The 26,948-nt window shown below is 41.2% G+C and overlaps 1 protein-coding gene across 4 annotated transcripts in view; it reads right to left on the reverse strand.

The window, feature by feature from the left end:
- Window positions 1-26,948, reverse strand: part of dgkb (diacylglycerol kinase, beta) — a 752,355-nt gene that overhangs the window by 574,347 nt on the left and 151,060 nt on the right. For all 4 annotated transcript variants that reach the window (XM_048520589.2, XM_048520551.2, XM_048520559.2 and 1 more), the window contains exon 6: window positions 7,876-8,046. In XM_048520589.2, coding sequence (XP_048376546.1) covers window positions 7,876-8,046 — 171 coding nt within the window. The remainder of the gene's footprint in view (window positions 1-7,875; window positions 8,047-26,948) is intronic.

Below are 26,948 nucleotides of genomic sequence, written 5' to 3' on the forward strand. Positions count from 1 at the left end.
TCCTAATCTATTCAGCCCCTCCCTATAGCTCAAATCCTCCGATCCCAGCAACATCCATATAAAATCTTTTCTGAAGCTTTACCAGTTTAACAACATCTTTCCAATAGCAGGTAGACCAGAATTTAATGCAGTATTCCAAAAATGGCCTAACCAATGTCCTGTACAGTCACAACATGACATCCCTATAGTCAATGCAGTGACCAATGACAGCAAGCATGCCAAGTGCCTTCTTCACCACCATGTCCAATTGCAAGTCAACTTTCAAGGAAATATGCACCTGCATCCCTCAGCTCTCTTTGTTTGGCAGCACTCCCCAAGGCTCCACCATGAACTGCACCAGTCCTGCCCTGGTTTGTCTTACCAAAATGCAGCACCTCACATTTATCTAAATTAAACTCCATCTATCACTCCTCAGCCCATCGGTCCATCTGATCAAGATTCCATTGTATCCTAAGGTAATCTCTTTCACTGTGCACGACACCTCCAATTTTAGTGCCATCTGCAAACATACTAGCCAGATCTTCTTTATTCACATCCAAATTATTTGTATAAACGATGAAAAGCTGTGGACCAGCACTGATCCTTGCAGCACATCACTGGTCACAGGCCTTCAGTCCGAAAATTAATCCTCCACCACCGCCCTCTGTTTCCCACCCTCCAACTGGCTAGCCCCCCCTGGATTCCATGTGATCTAACCTTAATAACTAGTATAGTGTGTGGAACCTTGCTGAAGTCAATGTAGACAACATTTACCAGTCTCCCTTCATCAATCTTCTTTGTCAGTTCTTCAAAAAACTATATCAAGTTAGCAAGACACAATTTCCGTGCACAAAGCCATGTTGACTATCCTTAATCAGTCCTTGCCTTTCCAAACGCGTGTAAATAGCGTCCCTCCGATTTGCCTCCAACAATTTACATAGCACTGACGCAAAGTTCACAAGTCTATAGTTCACTGGCTTTTCCTTCCCACCTTTCTTAAATAATGGCACCACATTAGCTAACCTCCAATCTACCAGCACCTCAACAATGACTATCAAGGATACAAATATCTTTGTTCAAAGACTTCACAGCAATGGCTAGTACTTAAAGACTGCATCATTTAAAAAAAATCAGGCACTCCTATGAGGTCAAAATATCCACCAGGAAAGGTGAGAGTGCCATATGTACCAAGGGAATTTAAAGTTAATAGGAGATCAATGGAGATAACAAAGTATGAAGCTGGATGAACACAGCAGGCCCAGCAGCATCTCAGGAGCACAAAAACTTTTGTGTTGCTAAGATGCTGCTTGGCCTGCTGTGTTCATCCAGCTTCACACTTTGTTATCTCGGATTCTCCAGCATCTGCAGTTCCTATTATCTCAGGAGATCAATGGATATCACTTATAAAATTGTCATACAAATTGTAAGTCATCAAGTTGGGAGAAATTCAGAATTCAACAAGCAAGAAAATGTGAATGATAAATAGACAATAGAACATGAATGAAAGCTAATGAGAGGCATGAAAATAGCTCATAAAAACTTGTACAGGAGTGCAAAAAGGAAGGAAAACCAAAGAAAAATACTGTTTTATCAGAGGCAGAGACAAGATAGTTTATAATTGTAAAAGGAAAAATGGAAGAGAAGCTAAATAGATTCTATCCAAAGTACCTCTGGAGTCCATGTGATAAAGTTATAATGAGCTCTGTGACTACCATATGCAACCCAGGGACTTTGATCTAAGAAACACATGTTGGATGCCAAACATGATGTGAAGATGCTGGTGTTACACTGGGAAGGACAAGGTCAGAAATCACACTACACCAGGTTCTAGTCCAACAGGTTTATATGAAAACACAAGCTTTCGGACCCTCGCTCCTTCTTCAGGTGTTAGTGAGAGAGGTTAGTATCAGACACAGAATTTATAAGTAAAAGATCAAAGGGTCACACATTGATGAGGATGTATGAAACAAACATAAGATGCTGTTAAATCTTTAATCAGTTAGAAGGTTTCAATTGATTAATATGTATATGTAAATCCCGAATTCCTTTCAACTTACTGTCCTGAGAGAACTAAAGGTTTTATCAGTGTAAAGAAGTGGTGACATTTTAGGTCAGACAATGTCAGGTATGAGACCTTGTTTAGAATCAGTTTGTGTTTTAGTTTGGAGTTAGATCAGCTTTATTTCTTTAGGAGTAATTTATAAAATCCCACATTGACTGTGTGAAAACTGTGCTTTTTAAACAAAATAAAATGTATCTGCAAATACAAATTCACTCCATAGATTCTGTGTGTGTGTGTGTGTGTGTGTGTGTGTGTGTGTGTGTGTGTGTGTGTGTGTGTGTGTGTGTGTGTGTGTGCGCGTGCGCATGCACATGTATTGGGTGGGGGTGGGGGGTTTGTCGGGAGAGAGTGAGCGGGTGTGTGTGAAAGAGAGAGAGGAAGAGAGAGAGTGAATGAGTGTGTGTGTGAGAGAGAGAGAGATTGTATGTGCATGTGTAAGTGACTGTGTGTACACAGCATGTGGGAGAGTGTATAGTGGACTAGTGTCACCTGTTGTGAGACATGAGCCCAAGATCCTGGGTGAGGCTGTCTTCATGGGTAAATGATCTTGGCTATCAGTCACTGCTTGGTGACTCTGTGTTGTTGAGTATCCCAAATTCTGTCTTGATGGACGTTTACCCAAAGATTTGAGGCTGAATGTCCTTGACTGCTGAAGTGTTCCCCCATGGGAAGGAGCATCCCTGTCTGGCGATGGGCAGTGTCCAATCATCTGCTTTTGTAGCATCTGCATGGTCTCGCCAATATACCATGCCTCAGGATATCCTTGCCTGCAGTGTATGAGATAGACAACGTTGGCCGGGTCACATGAGTATCTGCAGCGCACGTGGTGGGTGGTGTCCCCACGGGTGATGGTAGTGTCCACGTCGATGATCTGACATGTCTTGCAGAGCTTTGCAGTGGCAGGATTGTGTGGTATCATGGTGGATGTTGTCCTGTAGGCTGGGTAGTTTGCTGCAAACAATGGTCTAATGTTTGGTGGTTGTTTGAAGATGAGAAGTGGAAGTGTGGGGAAGTTCCTGGCGAGGTGCTCATTGTCATTGATAATGTGTTGAAGGCTGCGAAGAACATGGTGTAGTTTCTCTGCTCCCAGTAAGTACTGGATGGCAAAGGATGCTCAATTAGATGCATCCCGGGTCTGTCTTCTGAGGAGGTCATTATGGTTTATCGCTGTGACACGTCGGAATTGGTGATCAGTGAATTGAGCTTCATATCCTGTTATTATGACATCTTCCAGGGTCCATCTCATTCCTCCTCATCTGAACAGAATCTGTGCATGGGTAAATCTTGTCTGCAGGGGGTGGCTTTTTAATATGTTTGGGGTGGAAGCTAGAGAAGTGCTGTGGGCTTGTGGTAGACCAATGTACTGAGATGTCTGTTCTTGATGGAGATGCATGGGTCCAAGAATGAAACTGATTCTGAAGAGTAGTCCATGGTAAGTCTGATCGTGGGATGAAACTTGCTGATATTGCTCTGCAGTTGTTTCAGTAATTCCTCGCCATGAATCCAAAGGAAGTAAATATCGTTAATGTATCTGGTATTGGTCGGATGGTCTGTGCAGCAGAGAAGTCTTGTTCGAACCTGTATATGAAAATGTTGTGTATTGGGGAGTAAATCTGGTTCCCATGGCTGTTCTATGGGTCTGGATAAAGAAATGGTTGTTGAAGTGTGGGTGTTATGGTTGAGGATTAGATTAGATTCCCTACAGTGTGGAAACAGGCTCTTTGGCCCAACAAGTCCACACCGCCCCTTGGAGCATCCCACCCAGATCCATCCGCCTATAACCCACACACCCCTGAACACTACGGGCAATTTAGCATGGCTGAACCACCTAGCCTGCACATCTTTGGGGCAGTGGGGCGGCACGGTGGCTCAGTGGTTAGCACTGCAGCCTCACAACACCAGGGACCCGGGTTCGATACCAGCTCGGGCGACTGTCTGTGCAGAGTTTCTGCGTGGGTTTCCTCCAGGTACTCCGGTTTCCTCCCACAGTCCAAAAATGTGCAGGCTAGGTGGATCGGCCATGCTAAATTGCCCGTAGTGTTCAGGGGTGTGTGGGTTATAGGGGGATGGGTCTGGGTGGGATATATCAAGAGTCAGTGTGGACTTGTTGGGCTGAACGGCCTGCTTCCACACTGTAGGGAATCTAATCTAATCTATCTTTGGATTGTGGGAGGAAACTGGAACACTGGGAAACCCACGCAGACACAGGGAGAATGTGCAAATTCCACGCAGACAGTTACCCGAGGCTGGAATCAAACCTAGGTCCCTGGTCCTGGAGGCTGCAGTGCTAACCACTGAGCCACCGTGCTACCCCTAAAGAGAGCAGACGACTTGTAGGTTGGCATCTGGAAACTGACAGTCATTGGTATTGAATACTGAGGCTGTCGTACCGATGCTGTTGTGGCGGGGGATGCTGGTGTAAAGTGCCAAAACACCTATTGTGATGAGGAATGTCCCTGGTTCAACTGGTCCGTGTGTGCTGTGTTTCTGTAAGAAATCTGTAGTGTTGCGACACAAGCTCGGTCTTCCTTGTACAATGGGTTTCAAGATGTTCTCAATATAACCAGAGATGTTCTCACACAGGGTCCCAATGCCTAGTATGATGGGACATCCACGGGTGTTGGTTTTGTTTATCTTTGGAAGGCAGTAGAAGTCCACTACACGGGATGACAGTGTGTAGGCTACTCTGAAGGATTAGATCAAAAGTCTTGAACAGTCCATTCAGTTGACAGGTACGTCCTTTGGTTGGATCGGCAGGTACTTGCCTGTAGTGTTCCTGGTTATTCAGTTGTCGGTATGTTTCTTTGAATATTCTGTTCTATTCTGGATGACGGAGGATCCTCCTTTGCCTGCTGCTTTGACGACAATGTTGTGATTGGTCTTGAGAGCATGGATGGCATTGCATTGTTCCTGGGTGACATTTTGCACAACCTTGTGAGTGCGGCTGATAAATCTGACAATCACGCATCACGTGATGGCTTACGCACATCCATCAAGCCCCGGGTAGCGGCCCTCCGGAGAGGTCCAATTCAACTTCCCCCCCAAACCCCTCCATGGACCACGCTTTCGACTCATCCAGTTTGTTGATTGTCTCATTGGACTCACTGCTGGCATTTTGGAGGAATTCCCAGAGCCTCATTCGTCTGATGAATTCCGCCATGTCTGCTATGAGACCAATGGGGTCCATTTTGGTGGTGGGGCAGAAATTGGGTCCTCGGCTGAGAACTTCGAACTCATCTGGTTGAAGGGTGTGGTCGGGTAAGTTGATGATGAACTGTTCCCATAGTGGTACTGCTTTCAACTAAGGGACCAGGGAGACTTGGTTATTGATGGTGGTGATGCAAAGTTTCTCCAGTTTCTTGTTCTTGGTGTCCATGTCGATGGTGTTGTCCTGTTGCCTTGTCTGTTTGGCAGTGTCTCATAACTGTGCTGCTGTATCTTGAGTTCAGGCTGAGAAAATGGACTGTATCTCAATTTCAAGGTTATGGCCCTTGCTGTAGGGTTGGTTAGAACATAGAACAAAGAACAAAGAACAGTACAGTACAGGCCCTTCAGCCCACGATGTTGTTCCAACCTATTATCCTACTAAAATCAAACTACCCTGAATACCCTACATTTTACTATCCTCTATGTGCCTATCCACCAATTGCTTAAAAGTCTCTAAGTATCCAACTCCACTACCATTGCCGGCAGCACATTGTATACACTCATCACCTCAGATGGCTGTCCAGTTCCACCATCAATGCCCCACCCCACCCTGTCTCTCACTCTCTCTCACACACACACACAGACACACACACAGGTGTACATGCTGGTGTATAAGATGATTGAGGAGTTTGTGAGAGGAGCAGCAGCAAAGTCTCTCAACATAATCAGTGTAGTAGGTCAATTTGAGTGGGTTCGGAGTTCGTTTAGTACATCTTCATAAGCGGTGTGAACCTTTTATCTTTTACTTATAAATTCTGTGTCTAATACTACCTCTCTCACTGACACCTGAAGAAGGACTCAGCCTTAGAACAATCACAACACATCTCTCATAGGATACTTCTGCTCTTCAGTGCTGCACCTTAAGCTGCAGTAACAACTATCATTGCAAATGTTGCTGCAGTCCAAAGATGTGCAGGCTAGGTGGATTGGGTATACTACATTGCCCGTAGTGTTGAGGGATGTGTAGATTAGGTGGGTTAGAAGGGGATGGGTCTGGGTGGGAAGCTCTGAGGTTCAGTGTGGACTTGTTGGGACGAGGGGCCTCTTTCCACACTGTCAGGATTCTATGAGGAATCCTTTGTGCTCAGGGTCATGTACCTATTTCATAGACTGGACCAGTGTTTGTTTTCCAGCATGTTTGCTTGTTCTGCTCACATTCATTCACTCTCAGCATACCTTCCTTCCGTTACTGTACCTTTTTCACATTTCCCTCTTAATTAGAGATAACCAGGCACATATTACTTCTGTCCTACCTTACTGCGTGGCACAGTTACAGAAGGAGGAAGTACCTCATGACTAAGTGAGATTTTTGTAGAAAACCTCCATTCAGTCTACAAGCATCACCTCGAAATATGAGTCACTTGTCAGGTTTGTTCTCCATTTGCACCCAGTCTGACTTGTCTCTTTGACCTGACTTACAGAAAGAACACATAAATGTTCAATTTGGCATTTTAAATCCTTCGCAACCCAATAGTGAATTCACCAATTTTAGATTGGAACATAACACACATTTTGTTTTATTTTTCTCCTTTGCTAATTTTTTTACTTGTTCAGTTACATCTTATTTACTTTACTGTTTTGGTGTGACAACTACTCAGGATTGATCCATTCACGCCTCTTCTAGGAACATTTTGTTGTTTCTTTTTACTTCCTCCAATATCACTTCCTTTTTCCAGGTGCTATAAAAGTTTTCATCACTTAATTGCTCTTGATTTGCACTATATCACTGACCTTTCCTTTCATTGTTCTGCCTCCCTTGCCCCGATTCAGTCACTTCCTTCTAACTGTTTCCAGTCTTGATCATTTGAAACATTAACTTTGTTTTTCTCTCTCCACATATGCTCCAAATCTCCAGTATCTCTATTTTACATACATTGGAAACTGTGATTTATAGTGCCACGATAAATTTACCCACCAATTGTTTCGTATTTTCCATCGCCATTTTTTGTCGTTACTTGAGGTCTCTTGCCTCCCTAAGAAACACTGTGTTGAATCCAACAATTTTCTCTTAGAAGCTGAATATGGAGAATGTCGTTTGAACCTGTACATTGCACCTAATTTCCAAGGAACTATGAAAACCAGTCAGCCAATTTAAAAGATTTATGGAGTCTTATTGACTCTTTAAACCTCCTGATCATAACTTTGCTGGGTATTTGCAATGTAAGGGGAAGACACTTTGCACTGGTAGCTATTTTAATAGCTATATTTTATTCACAGAGAGGGAAGCCTTCATGTGTATAATACATGCGGGCATGGAAGACCAGAATAACAATCATCTTCTATTACTTTGTAGACTCAATTTTATAATGTGGCCTAGTGGTGACAATTATTCCAAGCCAATCATTTTCAGGCATGCTGCTCACAAATTCTGTTAAAATTAATTGTTATCATGTGTACGCTCAGCAGTCAAATTGATAAGCAATGCAAAACAACAATGCCATCCACAGAATTATCATCTTGGCTTCTCTCAATTGGTCCTAAATTTAGCACCTGATCAACAACATTACCATTTATAAATCTATCCTCATTTCCTCTGATAATTGGCTAAAGCTCAAAGAAAATTCCATGTCTCTAACATCCAACAGCTTTACTATAGATGAAGTTAAAAATGTGCACAATATACATACATTCCAGCTTGTCCTCAGGTCGTCCTCCTTCTAGTAATGATAGGTAGCAAACAATATCCTTCAACTGAACCACATCTGACTCATCACTGCTGGCAAGGGAAGATGTTACAGAAGGAGATGGGATTCCTTTGATTGTTTGCAGCTCACTCTTTGTTTCAGAGCTCTCCAGTCCTAAACAAAATGAAAGATAACTTTCAAATAATGTTGGCAGATGTCTAACTAATTCACTGAGCAGAGTGTGTGGCTTATGAAGTACACAGAATTTATTTTTCAGCAGTAAAACAATGTATTTTTAAAATGTTTGATTATTAGTAAATTAAGTAGATAACAATACATCAAATCAATACATTTGCTGGTAAATTGCTGAAAATAGGAATGCTACATGCTGATGGGGTAGCAGTTTTGTCATCTGTTTTGTAGTCCAGTTAAATACCCATTGTTCACCGTTTCCTTTCATTTTGTCTAGTAATCATAATGTAATAAAATAAATTGACCAATCAACCCCTCAAGTTTTATCATTTGTTCCAATCAAGTAATTACCCATTCCCACATTGTCTTCATAACCCTTGATTCCTTTAGTTGTCAAAGGTCTCTTCATTTGTGACTTGAGTATACTCATTGGAAACAGATCTTTGGGGTAGAAAACTTTTAAAGGTCAATAACCCTTTGAGTGAAGAAACTTCTCCTCGTTTGAATCCTAAGTGGCTGTCCAGACTCTCCAGCCTGGGGAAACAAAGGGTGTCACATCCTTTAAGAATTTTGTACGTTCAAATGAGATCACACTTTATTCTTCCAAACTTTGGGGAATATCGACTTACCCTGCTCAATCTTTCCTCATAGGACTATCCCTCCACCTCAGAAATCAAGTTTGATGAGCCTTTGTTACATTTCCTATAAAGAGTGCTTCCGAAATCTTTTCTGACTGTGGTCCCATATCAAAGCTAGAAAACTGTTGTGATCCCTCACTTAGAACTGAGAGTGCGGTGGTGGGGGAGGCGACAGAAAGCTGGGCTCTGTTTGCATGGGAGCACAGCTTTACAACTTGGTCAGATCTTCATGGCAACCACTGCTGCCTCAGAGCTGAGGACCATAACTTTATATTTTGCAATCCCATTTGGGGTTCTGACTCTACTTTGGGAGGTCCCCCTCTGAGGCAATTATTTTCAATTTAAAGCCAAAACCAAATTTGAACCATTCAACTTCATGAGCTATTCAGCAACAACTTATGTGATTCTTTATACATCTTAATTGACTGCACAATTTGAACTCTTGAATCCCCAAATTTCAAACGTTATTTTAGAAATAATGCCAGGGCAATGTCCTCAAAATTGAAAGCTTTTATGCAAAAAAAAGCACAATTCATATTAAAAGTATAAATTTATCATAAATAATACAGCTAGTGAATCATTTTGCATTGTGTGGACTTGTACAAGATACATCCACAATTTGTTTGCCACTCCCAATTTGTTATTGAACCTTTCTCCCCACTATCTGTCGACATGGTCTCAAAACACAATTTTTATGATGATAAAAGTATAAGGTCTTTGAGAAGGTGACCAAACAGATAGATGAGAGTAAACCGGTTGATGTGGTGTATATGGATTTCAACAAGGCGTTCGATAAGGTTCCCCGCAGTAGGCTATTGTACAAAATGCGGAGGAATGGAATTGTGGGAGATATAGCAGTTTGGATTGGAAATTGGCTTGCTAAAAGAAGACAGAGGGTGGTGGTTGATGGGAAATGTTCATCTTGGAGACCAGTTACTAGTGGTGTACCGCAAGGGTCGGTGTTGGGTCCACTGCTGTTTGTCATTTTTATAAATGACCTGGATGAGGGCGTAGAAGGATGGGTTAGTAAATTTGCAGATGACACTAAGGTCGGTGGAGTTGTGGATAGTGACGAAGGATGTTGTAGGTTACAGAGAGACATAGATAAGCTGCAGAGCTGGGCTGAGAGGTGGCATTAGGAGTTTAATGCAGACAAGTGTGAGGTGATGCACTTTGGTAGGAGTAACTGGAATGCAAAGTACTGGGATAATGATAAGATTCTTAGCAGTGTAGATGAGCAGAGAGATCTCGGTGTCCATGTACACAGATCCTTGAAAGTTGCCACCCAGGTTGACAGGGCTGTTAAGAAGGCATACAGTGTTTTAGCTTTTATTAATAGAGGGATCGAGTTCCGGAACCAAGAGGTTATGCTGCAGCTGTACAAAACTCTGGCGCGGCCGCACTTGGAGTATTGTATACAGTTCCCGTCACCGCATTATAAGAAGGATGTGGAAGCTTTGGAAAGGGTGCAGAGGAGATTTACTAGGATGTTGCCTGGTATGGAGGGAAGGTCTTATGAGGAAAGGCTGAGGGACTTGAGGCTGTTTTCATTAGAGAGAAGAAGGTTGAGAGGTGACTTAATTGAGACATATAAGATAATCAGAGGGTTAGATAGGGTGGATAGGGAGATCCTTTTTCCTAGGATGGTGACGGCGAGCACAAGGGGACATAGCTTTAAATTGAGGGGTGAAAGATATAGGACAGATGTCAGAGGTAGTTTCTTTACTCAGAGAGTAGTAAGGGTATGGAACGCTTTGCCTGCAACGGTAGTAGATTCGCCAACTTTAAGTACATTTAAGTCGTCATTGGACAAGCATATGGACGTACATGGAATAGTGTAGGTTAGATGGGCTTCAGATTGGTATGGCAGGTTGGCACAACATCGAGGGCCGAAGGGCCTGTACTGTGTTGTAATGTTCCATGTTCTAAGTTCTATAAAAACAAGCAATAGCTTTTTTGATTTCATGAACAGGAACATATGGTACAAAGGGAAAAAGGTAATAAATAATATATTTGCATTGGAATATTTACCTTTGAGTACATTTTGCAATTCTGCATTATACAAAGAACATTAAAAGTCATGCCAAGCAAAATGAGTGACCAGGATGATAGTCATGTTGGAAACGTCATGTTTTGAAGACAGAACTTAGATACTCGAGTTACTTCAATGAAGCAGAAAGGCTTTGGATTTAGGAATCAGTGAGGCATATATCGATTTTGTATTAATACTAATCATGAGGAAAGAGATTTGGAGTAAGATCTTTGCACAGTGTTATTGCATCGATATTAATGCATTGAATCATGCATCCTTAAGGCAAATATGAATAAACATTTAAAGCAACGGAATAAAACAGAGAAAGGGAGGAGATAATTTTCACCTTCAATGCTTGGATGATAAATGTCAGCTGATTGTCTGCCCAATTTCAGCTTCTGTCATAACCAATGAAAATGAAAACCAAATGGATTCTAGAACAGTGAGCAATTCATTGTTAGTTTGACATGTGCTGAAAGTGAGAATGAGCCCAAGAGCTACTTGGAGAAATGAACAGGGAATTAATTTAAACTCACTTTACAAAATACAATAGCCACAATAAACTGTGTATTAATATAAACTTTGTATTTCAGAAATCTATAGTTTTACAGAATGTCTTAAGGATATGAAAAATCTTTTTTTCTGTTCTGTTTGCATGTTTATTCTGCTCATCCCAATTATGCCCAATTCTGCAATATTATTCCTTGCACATGATCTCATAGACTTCTAATATTTCTCACTTTGTAAAATTCATTTCCAAACCAAGGATTTTAATTCAACAGTAATTCCATGGAGTACCTATACAGTGTCTACATGACAGGAAGATTTGCGAGGAGCTGATACATGAACTGATTAAATAGCTAGTGTGTGGTTTACAACAATGCTATCAGTGCAGATTTAATTCCTATTTGGACTGATGTAGACTTGCAACCTGCCTTGTTGTCCTGTCCTGACAGGTGAAGACAAATGCCAAGCTAGCAAAATCAAAAACTGCCAAGGAAAATACTCAATAAACTATCAGCCAACAACAAATCAAAGATTCAGGCAGAGCATACATGAAGGAATGAATAAAAACTATTCTGTTAATTATTGTCTTTAATTAAAATAAAGTTAAAATATGCCTCAATCTTCTTTTCCTGAAAATTCTGAATGTGGTATATTGCATGCAACCTGCTGAAGGCCTTTACATTTTGCAGCAACTCTAGTTCATACCACCATTCAAATGGACAGTACCTAATTCTACTCCAAGAGCATCATGTCTCATTCACCCATTATCCATGTACACTTTACCTTGCAATTCACCATGCATCCTTCTCTAGCCATAGAAATATCTGCGTCTCTGTGTTCCCCCAACTAGCATCTTGCGCATTCCTTACTTTCAGCACTCCACTACTAATGATTATATCTTTGCTGCCCAGTACGTCTACACTGTCTTCTCTACCTCTGCGAAAATGTTTACTAAGTATCAGCCTTGGCCCAGAAGGAACACTCTTGCCTCTGCATCAGATGGTGAAGACTACTTTCACACTCCAAAGCCTTCAGTGTATATTTAGGTTCAACTGCTGTGCAGAACTGCTGTGCCTAAAAGATTCCATGTCATTTTTGGAGAATTTACATTGGTGTCCTGGCCAGAATTTTCTTCAAACAATATAAACACTGTAAAAAGAATAGATCATCCTGGCACTTGAGTTTTCACGTGCAGAATTAATTTAGTTCGGGTGAACTGGACAACAATGACAATGAAACTTCAAAACCAATTCATTGTCAGTGATTCACTTTGTTTATAAATTTCACTGTGAAACATATTGCGTGTGATCACAATCGGCAGACCAAAATATTCATTTACCAACGGCACAGGGCAAGTCTTCAACTCGCAGCTGGTTCACAGCACAGAGATTTTCCATCTATTGTAAACTCACTTGAGCAAGCTTAAATGATGGGGGAGGCAGTGCCAATGTTCACACTGTCCAATACCAACAACATTTGCATGTCCTTTCGCACTGAACACCCTGGGATATGTTTACAACATGATACCCAACTGGAAACCTGTTGGCCACACCGAGTTCTCTGCAGAGTGGAGCAAAGTTAACATTGAGTCCAATGTGACACTTCTTCAAGCTGAAAGGGATTGTAAAATGTTGGGTTTTATACTGTTGATATAAGTGGAGTAAGAGCCAGAGGGTCTGTTAGTGTGGAAGTCGTGTGAAAAAGAAAGAGGTTGCTGTTTGTGGCGAAGGAGAAATGGAGATGTAAAATCAGCATGAACTAAGATGTGGAGGGTAGGTAACATGCACAGCAGGCTCTGAATATTTGGAACTGAATATTGAGTCGGACAGGCTGCAAAGTGAAAAATGAGATGTTGTTCCTCAACCTTGTATTGCACTTTGTTGAAACATTGTAGCAGGCTCAGGACAAAGACTTTTGCATGACAATGAGGTAGTTTATTGTTATTTTGCAGGTGAGATGCTGACAGGAGTAATTCTTTGATTTGCATGGTTTCTAATTTCATGAATGGGCATTGAGTAATAAATAGCAACAGCACCAGATGAGAAATTACAATATTGAGGTCTTGAGTTTTATTGGTTATGGGTCCTGTGATTGTTACCATTTGTAGGGAGCACCTGATTGCATAATCCATCTTTGCTTAGATTAATATGATTAGAACACATTCATACTGAGTGATAATCTTTCAGGTATTGCCTTTCAACTTTTGATAATGCCCAGTCTTTTGTACATGAAGACACTGCATGTTTATCATTCACATTTTCATCTGGAAGGTCAGTACTTTGACCCAATGAAGGAATGGCAAAAACCACGCAAGTGATGTTGTCATAAAGCTTGGGAGAGGAATTTGGAGATGATCTTCCTCTGCATCTTGTGTCTTATTCATCGAATTGATATGAAACATACTACTAATGAAACCTTAATAATTCTGTATGTAGACAGTACATAATACAGCCGCAGAAAACCATACTTTCCATACGTCTTGCACTTGGAGTTTCAATAAACTGGACATCAAATACTTTGGATATTTTCTCTCAGAATCATCTTCCACCAACGGTTTCAACACACTGCAAATAAAACCCAAGTCTGTCCTTTTGCCAAGAATGATCTGTCAACGGTAATTTTTGATCATCAGTATTAACTAGTAATAACTCAGATTTCATGCCGATGATATCTTGATTTATTCAGATGCCAAATAATCAAACCCCTCAGGAGAGTCATTGCTTCAAAGCCCGACTCAATATCTGTAAGCTGGATTATCTGGCACACCCACAGCAGCAGGAGAGAGGTCACAGCTAGTCTCAAAGAGCTTGCATCTTATCCAATTGATATGAAACATACGAGTGAAACATTAATAATTCCGTGTGCAGACAATAAGCAATACAGACATGGAAAAAATGTGCAGGTAGAGGTTAGGCAGGGTTAGGCTTGAGATTTAGTTGAATAGTTAACCAAAATGACTGCCAAAAATCACAAGATAGTTGCCAATTTAGATAATATACGGCAGTCAACCAGAAAACACAACCCAGAATGCATGCTATTAACTTTGGGAGTGTGCGTAGAAAACAGGAAATTGGTGAAAACATCTGGTAGAAAAAAATTGCTTTACCTCATACACATTGTTGATTTATAGAGTGCAGGACTGCATTTTTAAGCGTAATTAGCACAAAACATTTTTGGATTTGTTTATTACAGCATGTTGCAGTTGCTTGACTATAAATCCCACATCACTCATACTTTATGTCGTTCAAACACAGCTCATCATGATTATCAATTTGTAGAACTGTCTTCATTTCACTCGTACATGAATCTGCAATCAACGTTTTGTGGCAGAAGTTTGTTTTAAGCTTGTACGAAAATGTTAATGCATTTTAAATATTCAGAATCGTAACATGCACTAATTTCCATGTCCGAAGTGGGCAATTTTTGCATATTTAAATCAATCACAGGAATAGCCTGCTGAGAAAGGTGACTGACTTGTGGATTATGCATCAAGTAGGATGTTGAGTTAAGTGAATACAGATTGACCCGCTAGTTGGAGAGAGCAATTGATAGAGGTAGAACCAAACTCCTTGCAGGAAAGTGTGGAGCTGGATGAACACAGCAGGCCAAGCAGCATCTTAGGAGCACAAAAGCTGGCGTTTCGGGCCTCGACCCTCCATCTGCACCACTTCAATTTTGGTTGTTACAGTAATGGTAAAATTTTACGGGGGTGTGAGCATTGTGGGAGATAACGATGTGTGTGGTAGAATCAGGTGACAGAACCAGCCACTTCACTATACCTTTGAGCATTTTCCCAAGCAATGTAGCAAGGTTCTTGCTCAGCAGCAGCGAGATGCCAACAGACTGGGATTAATGCTTGTTAAATGCCTTGTTAACACCACAAGTTATGTCATTAATATCCACATTCCCATCTTATCACATTCACCAAGCACATGCAATATCAGGAAACTTCAATTAGGAAAACAGAGCATGTACCTGGCAGATTCAACCTGCCAATTGCGCCAAATCACCCCCATGTCACCTCCAACCAAACTGTAGCTTAGCACGTGACTTTGGGTACTAACTGCACTCTCTGCTCCTCTATGATATTTGGCAAAAGACAACTGTCAGCCCATCTCAACCATCCAGGCACTCCTATTATTCAGCAGCAGTGCACTCTGGAAGCTCAGGCTTGCATTGCAGACTTCACCAGAAAATTACATCAACAAACTGCAGCGGGGTTACTTCGTGACACCCAGTTCACACACTGGACCAGACCACATCTCATCGATGCTCGCTCGTTCTCCTGGTGTTTGCTTATTTAGCACCTACCTGCTTGTTCACAGCATCCCTGCTGTACCTTGCCATGCTGAGCCATTAGCACAGTCACACAAACTGCTAAATTATATTGCTGTCTAAAGAGGGCACATCTTTCTGTCTGGCAGCGAGCCATGTCAAGTCCAAACCAGCACCACATGCCAGCAGCTTATGTGTCAAGCACACTGCATGTGCACCAAGACATTTTTTCCAAGTCTTTACAGAGTGGTCCTTAAATGAAGTCCAGAGTTAATGTCACTGTGGCTTCGAGGTCCGATAGCTGGGGCCCTATGTTTGCAGTACCTGGGTCTCCTTGTCTCCATGGGGACCAATAGATGGTCACCTGACTCACTCACTGATGCAGCTTCGAAGCAAGGACGGACTTTGGGTCTTGTATGCTTATCTGTGTCTCCTCTTTCACCTTGCGCATTTAATAGCAGAGGATATTATAGAATCCCTAGAGTTTGGAAGCAAACCATTCAGCCCACTGAGTCCACACTGACCCTCCAAAGACCATCCATAAGACCATAAGACCATAAGACATAGGAGTGGAAGTAAGGCCATTTGGCCCATCAAGTCCACTCTGCCATTTAAATCATGGCTGATGGGCATTTCAATTCCACTTCCCTGCACTCTCCCCGTAGCCCTTGATTCCTTGTGAGATCAAGAATTTGTCGATCTCTGCAAATACTAAATCCACCTTTTAAAAAGCTGTGTACCATCTTTAAAATTTTTCCTGGTAACCCAGTCATGTCAGAAACTAAGAACATTAAAGGAAGAGAACACAGTGTTCAAAGAAGAATGGGAATTGCAGTATCACATAGTTGCTGTGAGAGATAAAATGATGTGTTTGCTCTGCAATGCCATATTTGCAACAGTAAAGAAATAAAATGCATATTAGCATTATACAAACTCGTAAGAACCACAAATGCACTAAACTGGAAAGAGAACCCTGAAAGTTTGCGCTTAAGAAAACGTCAGATCAAAAGCAGCAGCAGCAGCAAGCATTGAAACGACATCAGGACAAGGGACTGACATCACTGAAGCAACTTAAAAAGTGGCATATACAGTTAGAAGAGAACGTAATCCCTTTAGTGATGTGGAAATCGTAAAAGAATACATTGGTGAAGTTGTAAAATGTTTAGGTTCAGTTAAGGCTAATAAGTACAAACAACTACATCTTTCAAGAAGGATCATAACTGATTGGCAACATGAATTAGTCCTCAATGTAACAGAACAACTTCATACAATATGCCAAAGTGAAGATATTTATCTTTCAATTGCCCTGGATGAATCCATTGACATTACTGACTCAGTGCAGTGTTATTTTTTATTCATGTCATAACTGCGGATTTTCATTTCCATGAGGAGTTACTGGCTTTGGGTACACTTGGGTACCTTGCAGTGAGGACATGTGGTATTGACATCCTCATTATCTACAACGAACAATGCCACGAAGCAAAACTGAATTTATGTAATTTAGTAAGTGCACCTTCCATGAAAAGAAACCTGAAAGATCTGTTGCGTTCCTACAAAAGAACTGCCAGATCCAGATATTTTGATTTCCTTTCACTGTCTTTTGCATCAACAGAACCCCTGTGCCAAATCTAGTGTTATAAGTGACACATTAAATTAGATTCCCTACAGTGAGGAAACAGGCCCTTTAGCCCAACAAGTCCACACCGCCACTTGAAGCATCCCACCCAGACCCATCTCCCTATACCCCACACACTCCTGAACACTACGGGCAATTTAGCATGGCCGATCCACCTAGCCTGAACATCTTTGGACTGTGGGAGGAAACCGGAGCACCCAGAGGAAACCCACGCAGACATGGGGAGAATGTGCAAACTCCACACAGACAGTCACCCCAGGCTGGAATTGAACCTGGGTCCTTGGCGCTGTGAGGCTGCAGTGCTAACCAACGAGCCACCATGCTGCCCTTATAAAGTTATAAATATTGTAAACTACTTTCAAGCAAATGCATCATGTTATTACCAATTTCGCAACATGCTTCAGCTTGAAAATGGAACATTCAGTGTGGATCTGCCATATCATTCTAAAGTTGGCTGTCCCAAGGACAAATACTTATAAAACCGTTATCCTTGAAAAAAACAAATCAAAAGACGTTTTGAGGAACTGAATGAATCATGTGAACTGGCAAAAGAGGATTTCTGCAGAAATTTTAGTGTGATATGATGTCAAAGCGAAATGATCTGAACTTCTTTTTTGTAAGGTTAAACTAAATCTATATATCATATGTGGCTAAAAATCCAAGCATTTTGGAAAAAGCTAGACCTTTTTCAAAATTCTTCTCACCTGATTGGAACTTTCAGCTGAACACTTTCCTGAACTGGCGAAGGTAATTAATGAACAGGATACAAGCAAATCATTAAGGAAATGCAACATGAAAGAACACAGAGCTGTTCTAGACTCTTGGATTGAAGAATACAATGGAAGTTTTGCAAATTTAGAGAGACATGATTTCAGACTGAAACCAGCTTTTCAACCACACCCGGTTGATGTCTCCAAAGTACCTGATGACTTACAGATGGAATTGATTGGGCTCTCAGAAGATAATATTCCAAAGTCTCTATTTGACTCTAAGAAGTATCACATTGAAGTATGGAAAATGCCTTTGAATACCCACATCTATGTCAACGAGCTCGTCCAATGCTGTCTTGTTCTGCCACAACCTACTGTTTTGAATCAACATTTTTCATATGTGACACAAATTAAAACGCACTTGAGATCTCAGATGATGGATATTCACCTGGAGGGCAAATTAAAGCTGCAATCAACGATGTTGGAACCAAATATCTGACCCCCATCACAACAAAGTGATGAAATGGTTTCAGAAATGGTAGAAATTGCAGATGCTGGAGAATTCGAGATAACAAGGTGTGAAGCTGGATGAACACAGCTGGCCAAGCAGCATCATAGGAGCAGGAAAGCTGACATTTCGCGCTTAGGCCCTTCTTCAGAAATGGGGGAGGGGAAGGGGGTTCTGAAATAAATAGGGAAAGGGGGGAGGCAGATCGAAGATGGATAGAGGAGAAGATAGGTGGAGAAGAGACAGACAGGTCAAAGAGGTGGGGATGGAGCCAGAAGAAGTGAGTGTAGGTGAGGAGGTAGGGAAGAGATAGGTCACTCCAGGGAGGATGGACCGGTCAAGGGGGAAATGGTTTATTATCTAAATTTTTCACTTATTATTAGGTCTATTATCAACTTTGCCAAACAAATAAATATGTCTTTGCTGAATTTTTATTTTGTTTAAGGTCTTCATATATTAGCAGGCTTTAACTAGAATTAGTAAATATGTCAACAAAAATATGACATTTGTTGTAAATGTCAAATCCTCAGCATGTGGCCTTATAGGGTTTTGGTGAAGTAAAGCGTGGCCTTCCAATGTAAAACAGTTCCCCACTCCTGGGTCTACAATGTTAGAAATGGTAGAATATAAACTACTATTGAGTACTTACATAAAGAAGCATGTTTCTTACACAAAATATAGCAGACTGCATGGGAGTAATGGGTGCAAGTTACATTGAACAATTAGGCAAATTAGTTTTTGGGACCTAGAGATAAAATGTCTGGTGCCATCAGAACTTCATGCTAAAAGTGTTCTCCCCACAAAGATTGTGTGAAATCATCAAACTGAGTGAAGCTTAATGCAGCTTCAACATTAAGTCTTTCAGAACCATTGAGTTATACAACAGTTTTCACCTGCATAAAGTTTGTAAAAAATGTACTGTGCCTCAAGTGATATGAATATCATTGATGTATTAAACAAATTAGTTTAAGTAACATGCTCACTATGTGAACTAGGAGCAGAATTAGACCTCGCCACACTTCAGACTGCTCGTCCATTAAATGAGATCATGATTGATCTGGTTACTTCATATTCTGGCCTTAACCCAAAAATCTTTCACTTGCTTGCCTAACATGCATCAATTTTATTTTGTACTATCTCATTTCATTTTATTACAGCTGCAGAAATAAAATATAATTCTGATTAAGTAGTTTTTGAAGATAACTTTATTTAAATTTTACAAAACATCACTTTTTTGTATATACGCTTCACATTTAAGAACATATTTCAAAATGAATTATGGAATTATGAAAGAAAAACTTCTGTATTTCTTATTTTGTTCTAGTAGAGACACTAACCTGTTTTATCTTCTGTTCAGAAGCTAGTACACTTGCTGCTTTTAATGTCCTTATTTTACTGGATGCATTTTATAAGTTCACTTGTGTTATGAAGTTGGGTAGAGTAATTGTGAGGTGGAAGGCAGGAAGCTAAAACGTGTGGTTCCTTTAAGAGATTTATGCTTTGTCTGTAAAGTATGTCTGTGATCAGTCAGAACAGAAAGCATCAAAAAGTGAAACAGGTGTATCAAAAAGCCTTACAGGCAGCAGGCAAAACAGTTAGAGATAACAAGGTGTAGAGCTGGGTGAACACATCAGGCCAAGCAGCATCAAAGGAGCAGGAAAGCTGATGTTTCCGGTCTAGACCCTTCTTCAGAAATGTAGTCTTGTTTTGATGCTGTTACAATGAGTTTGAATTGGACCAATCAATTTAAAACCAACAGCACTCAAAGCCAACTGAATTTAAATCTGATGGTGTTGACAACCTGGAACCAATCATATTATAAGAATTTGATTGTGACATTACTGGTATATAAGACAACGGCATTTGGAAAAAAAATGGAGACAGCCAACTGCCATCTGAGCGAAAGAGACAAACTGCCACCTGCCAGAGTTAGCACCATTCAGCTCTAGAGAAAGCCCATCTAATTAATTGAGGGTACCATGGTGTTTTAGCTCAAAGTCCTCACTGAAGAAATTATAGTGATAAAACAGCTATGACTGCAGAATTAGCAAGCAGACAATGTTTTGAAGAGATCGGAGATGACAGAAGATTCCAGAAGACACTCTGTGCAAACTTAGAAAGATTAAGTTACAATTTATTGCTTCATATTAATTAGGTTTATATTAGTGGGACTTGTCTTTATTTAAACAGCATTATAGTAGCATTTAGACCAGTTAGGGAGTAGTTAGTAGTCTAAGGGGGAATTGTCAGTTTGTTAGCAATTTTGTTAATTTATTCATTGTTGTGTTAGATAAGTAAATTGGTTTTTGTTACTTGTAAGGTGGAGATAAGGGATTTTCTTTCTTTTAGCCATACCTTTAATAGATTATGAAAGGAAAGGTGAGCTTCTCTGAGTGCTTTGGGGGTAATCATTAAGGGGAACCCCCTTCTCCTGTCATAACAGATTGGGGCTTGTGTTTTAGTTTAATTATCAGTGGGGTTCGGCCATTCCTTGCCGTAACACTTGCTTGGCATGTAAGTTCTCCCTGTAGGACCACAAAGCAGGAATGAAGCCTATTTTATGATGTACAACAAGTAGAGGGCATTAACAAGTAAAATGTCAATATTGCTGAGCAAGAAAAGGGAAGTAACCATCTTGGTTCACATTGGATTCAAGATCAATTGCATTCAGCAACTTGGCAACAGTAAGCTTGTGTTACATAACAGCTCTACCACTCAATAAGATTACGAGTGATCGGTTTGCTATCTCAAATCCAGATTTCCACGTGCCCTGATAGCTGTCACCTTCTTGTTTATCAGAAATCTCTCTACCTCTGTTTTAAATGATTTTTAAATGGTTGCCACTAGTTCCAGATTTTCCCATTAGAGAAAACATCCTTTTCTCAGCTACCCTGCCAAGACCCTCCAAGGTGCTATATATTTCAGTCAATTCACCACTGACTCTTCTAAACTCCAGCAGACACAAGGCTAGTCTGTTCAGCCCTTACTCAAAAAGCAAACTGCCCAATCTGATGGCTAGTTTATGAAGCCTTGTCTGAACTGCTTCCGATACATTTACTTCCTTCCTATATAAATTAGCCAACAGTATTCTGTGAACAGTATTCCAGATGTGGTCTCAAAATTGTATAACCGAAGCATAACCTCCAAGCTTGCACATTCAATTAGCCTCGTGACACATGATAAATTTCAATCGGCTTTTTTAGTTACTTGTTGTACCTTTTGTGATTCATGAATGAGGACACCCAGAGGCCTCTGCAACTTGGTGGTTTGAGACTGAAAAATAGAAACACAGAAGACAGGAGTACGGCAAGGCCATTCAGCCGTTTGAGCCTGTCCTGCCATTCATCATGATCATGGCTGATTTAGCCTGATCCTGCTTTCTCCCCACTATCTTTGACCCCATTCACCCCAAGTGCTATATCAAGTCGCTTCTTGAACACATTCAATGTTTTGGTATCAACTACTTCCTGTGGTAATGAATGCCACAGGCTCACCTCTCTTTGGGTGAAGAAATGTCTCCTCATCTCTGTCCTAAACCATCTACCCCAAATCCTCATACTGTGACCCCTGGTTCTGGATGCACCCACATCAGGGAACATCCTCCCTCCATTTACCCTGTCCAATCCTGTTAGAATTTTAGAAGTCTCTGTGAGATTCCACCCCTCCATGTGTGTGAACTCCAGCAAAAACAATCCCAAATCCATCCTCATATGTCAGACCCACCATCTCTGGAATAAACCTGGTAAATCTTTGCTGCACTCCCTCAAGAGCATCCTTCTTCAGAAAAGGAGACCAAAGCTGTACACAATATTCCAGGTGTGGCCTCACCAGGGCCCTGTACAACTGCAACAACACATCCCTGCTCTTGTACCCGAAACCTCTCGCAACGAAGGCTAACATACCATTTGCCTTCTTTACCACCTGCTGCACCTGCACCTCGATCTAACCTTAACCCTAATCCTATCGCTTACCTTCAGCAACTGGTACACAAGCACAGCCAGGTCCCGCTGTACACTCCCCTCTCCCAATTTACAGCCATTCAGGTAGTGACGTGCCTTCTGGTTTTTGCTTCCAAAGTGAGTAACTCACATTTACTTAAATTCTACTGCATCTGCTATAGATTTGCCCACTCAGCCAACCTGCGCAGATCATGCTGAAGGATCTCTGCATCCTCATCACAGTTCACCCTCCCACCCAACTTGGTATCATCCGCAAACTTTGATTTGTTACATTTTGTTTTCTCATCCAAATCATTAATAGTGAATTGTGAATCATTACATTGTACCAGCATCGATCCCTGTGTCACCCCACGAGTTACTGACTGTCAAATTGAAAAGGACCTACTAATGCCTACTCTCTGTTTCCTCTGTGCTAACCAATTTTCTATCTATTTCAACAGACTTCCCCCAAACTCATGCATTTTAATCTTGCACAGTAATCTTTAATCATTTGGATAATATGCATTATTTTATTCTTTTTGCTAAAATAGACAATTTCTATTAGATTAGATTCCCTACAGGTTGGAACCAGGCCCTTTGGCCCAACAAGTCCACATCGCCTCTTGGAGCATCCCACCCAGACCCATCCCCCTATAGCCCACACACCCCTGAACACAACATGCAATTTAGCATGGTCGATCCACCTAGCCTGCACATCTTTAGACTGTGGGAGGAAACTGGAGCACCCGGAGAAAACCCACGCAAACACGGGGCAGATGTACAAACTCCACACAGACGGTTGCCCAAGGCTAGAATCAAACCCAAGTCCCCGATGCTGTGAGGCTGCTGTGCTAACCACTGAGCCACCGTGCCACCTCAATGTTCTCACGTACGTTCTCACCTTATTGCTCAATTTGCTACTTATGTGCCCATTCATTCAGGCTTTATATCTTTCTGTAATCTGCTTGAGTCTTTTTCTCAACTTACTTTGTGCCGTTTGCATATTTGGCAAGTACTGTTCAGTTTCTGATTGCTGTTTATCCCAAGGATATTGACAGTGGGAGTTCAATGATGGTAATGACATTAAATTTAAGGGAGTGATGCTTATTTTCTGTGTTGGAGTTTGTCATTGACTGGCACTTATGTGGTGTGACTGTCATACAGGATCAAGTATGTAATCAAATTTTAGTGATGTGAAAAAAAAGGCAAAAATAATAATAAAAATAATAGTAAGGGTGTTTTGGCTACCCAAATTTCAACGGATTATTAATGCAGCTTTAATGTGCAAGGAAAGGAGAGAATAAAATTCTTAAGTTGCACCCAGAACGTTTGTAACCCATTTGTAGAAAGCCCAACAAGGAAAGGGGCGGTTCTGGAACAAATATTTGGAAATCAGTCTAGGCAGATGCAAGGCGTACCTGAAGGGGAATACTTTGGAAGGAGTGACCATAACTCATTTAGATTCAGGACTGCTATGGAAAAGGGATGGATATGTCAGGAATAAAGTTTCTAAACTGGTGAAAGGCTAATTTTACTAAGAAAAGACACAATTTGGTTAAAGGGGACTGGGAGCAGTTACTTGCTGATAAAAACTGTGTCAGAGCAATCAGAGGTAATAGTTCGAGTACAGGTTGATTATGTTCCATTAAGTTAAAGGGCCTTGGATGTCAAGAGATATAAAGGATAGAATTAAAAGAGAAGCTTCTGACACATACCAATAGCTAAAATCAGCGGAATCCCTTGGAGGACTAGAAAAGGCTCAGAACATAAAACTGAAATTAGGAAAGCAAAGATAATGCATGAAAGCGTACTAAGAGGAAAGATTTCTCTCTACCTACACACCTCATAACTTTGTACATCTCAATGAGGTCTCCCCTCAGCCTTTTCTGCTCTCAGGAATACAACACCAACTTGTCTGGTCTCCCATAACTGTTGACTCTCTCCTGCCCAGGCAATATGCAGGTGGATCACTTCTGCAACCTTTCTAGTGTAATTACATCTGTCCTAGAGTGCGGTGACACAAAACTATAGACGGCACTCCAGCTGTGGCCTAACTAAAATTACATACAGCTCCAAATAACCTCCTCATTCTTGCATTCAATGTCTAAACTGATAAAGGCAACGATCCCATATGCCTTCTAAGCCACTTAGCTACCTATCCTGCTTCCTTCACGGACCGATGGACTTGTATACAAAGGTCCGTCTGATTCTCTGTATTTCTCAAAATGTATCATTTTGCACCATTCAGCAATTCTGATCAGCCAGTCTATATCATTATGTAGTCTAATGGTTTCCTCCTTGCTTTTTTTTCAAACAGACTACCCATTCTCATGTCAAGTGCAAACTTACTGATCATGTCTAGAACATGATGCATACAACACAGATAGGCCAGCACTAAACTCTGTGGTACACAACTGGGCAGAGCCTTCCAGGCATAAAGACAACAAATGGATTCCATGGCTAGCTTCGTAACCAGACTGTCATGTCAGATGTTGTCAAATGTTTCACTGAAGTCCATGTTACCTACAACATCAGCTGCACTATTCTCAATTACACATGCAGTAATGCCCTCAAAAAATTCCATCAAATTTGTTGGACATAATCTCCTCCCCGACAAAGGGGAACTGATAATCCTTGATTAGTCATTGCCTCTCTAAGAGAAGATTAATTCTCTCAGAAATTTTTCCGATTGTTTCGCTCCCATGGAATGTTAGGCCCACTGGCATATAGGTTCCTGGTTATTCCCTATCACTTTTCTTGAATAATGGCACGACATGAGCTGTCCTCCAGTCCTCATGCACATCTCATGTGGCCAGAGAGGAGTGAAAATTTATGTCAGAGCTCCTGCAATTTTCTCCCTTGCCTCCCACAGCAGCTTGTGATCCATCTTATCTGGGCTCGGGGATTTATTCACTCTAAATCCTCCTAAAACCTGCTCCCACATAATGTTCATTTGTTCACACATATCACAGACCCCTCCGATTTTTATACCTACATCATGCTTCTCTATCATGAATGCAGTGGGGTTCCACACGGTCCTTGCTGCTTGTGGTATATATTGACTTAGCCTTACATGAAGGAGGTATGTTCAAGAAGTTTGTGGATGACACAAAAACTTACAGCATGTTAAATAATGAGGAGGATAGCCACAATCTGAAGTGGGGTACAATGGGCTGCTCAGGTTGGCAATGCAGAGGCAAAAAGAATTCAACTCGGAAAAGTATGAGGTAATACATTTGGGGAGGGCTAACAAGCAATAGAATTGCACAATGACTGATAGGCCCTTGGAAAGTACTGAAGATCAGAGGTACCTTGGTGTGTATATCCTCAGATCCACAAAGTTGGCAGGGCAAATATAAGGTGGTTATGGAAGCATATAGGATATCTGTTTTATTAGCTTGGCATAGGATACAAGAGCAAAGAGGCCACAATGGAACGAATAAAAGGCTGCCACATCAATGCCACATCTGGAATACTGGTGCAGTTCTGGTCACCACAATATAAGTAAGAGATGGTTATACTCGAGAGGATGCAGAGGAGATTCAGGGCTGGGCTGGAGGTCTAAGCTTTGAGGTGAAATTGGATAAGCTGGGATTGTTTTCCTTAGACCAATCAAAGTTGATAGATCCGGAGAGGTATAAAATTAGTAGAGGCATAGATAGTATGAATAGAAAGGTGCATTTTCCATTATTAGAGGGTCAATAACCTGGGGGTATTGTTTTGAGCTATGCAGTTGAAGGTTAACAGGAGAATTGAGAAATATTTTCACTCAGAGGATGGCAGAAGTCTGAAACTCACTGCCTGAATGGATGGTTGAGTCAAAAACTCCCATAACATAAGTAGAATTTAGATATTCACTTGCATTGCCATAACCTATTGGGCAATGGGCCAAAAGCTAGAAATTGAGATTAAATAGGTCTTCTTTGACCATTGTGGATGCAATTGGCTGAACGATAACCATCTGTGCTGCAAATGCCTGAGAGTCAATGAGTCTATGGCTGTAGTTTACATGAATTCCCAGATGTCATACATTAAGAGCATCAGCTGGAATTATTTCTCGTGAATTTCAAGGCAATCTGTCGAAGTGGTTGGAAGATTTGTTAAACAGCACAAGACAGATTAAAAAATAACTAAAGACTTGGGCAGAATGTCCCTGTCCTTAGAGGCGACGGGAGCATTGTTGGAAAGGACAAATAATTGGGTGAGTTCACCCTACAGTGTGATTGATGCCTTCTCATAGTCTGATCAACAACACAGCGCAGAATGTCCACTGGGGAATTTCTCAACTCACCAGCAATTAAAAGCCCTTAAAAGATCAATTAGCAGGGAACGTGTTTTCCTCTGGTCCCAATATCTGCAAGGGAGAAACATAGCTGGCTTCCATCCGGGAAACCAAGGTGATCTGCCTGCTGGCTTGGAGGGAGATGTAACTACATCGAGACAGCAATGTTGTTCAAGGTGGTGGCTGTTAAAAGCTAACACACCCTCCACCCCAATTCTTGCCTGCAACGCCCTCTCTTTGTGACAACAGACACACAAAAATCAACAGGAAAACACTAACCTTCTCATCTTTGGATTCATTGAAGACTAGGCCTCGACCAATCTTCTTTAGGATCCACAGGCTGCAGGCGTCTGATTTA

The sequence above is a fragment of the Stegostoma tigrinum genome, chromosome 2 (genome assembly GCF_030684315.1).
Source record: "Stegostoma tigrinum isolate sSteTig4 chromosome 2, sSteTig4.hap1, whole genome shotgun sequence".
In the NCBI taxonomy this organism is placed as follows: domain Eukaryota; kingdom Metazoa; phylum Chordata; class Chondrichthyes; order Orectolobiformes; family Stegostomatidae; genus Stegostoma; species Stegostoma tigrinum.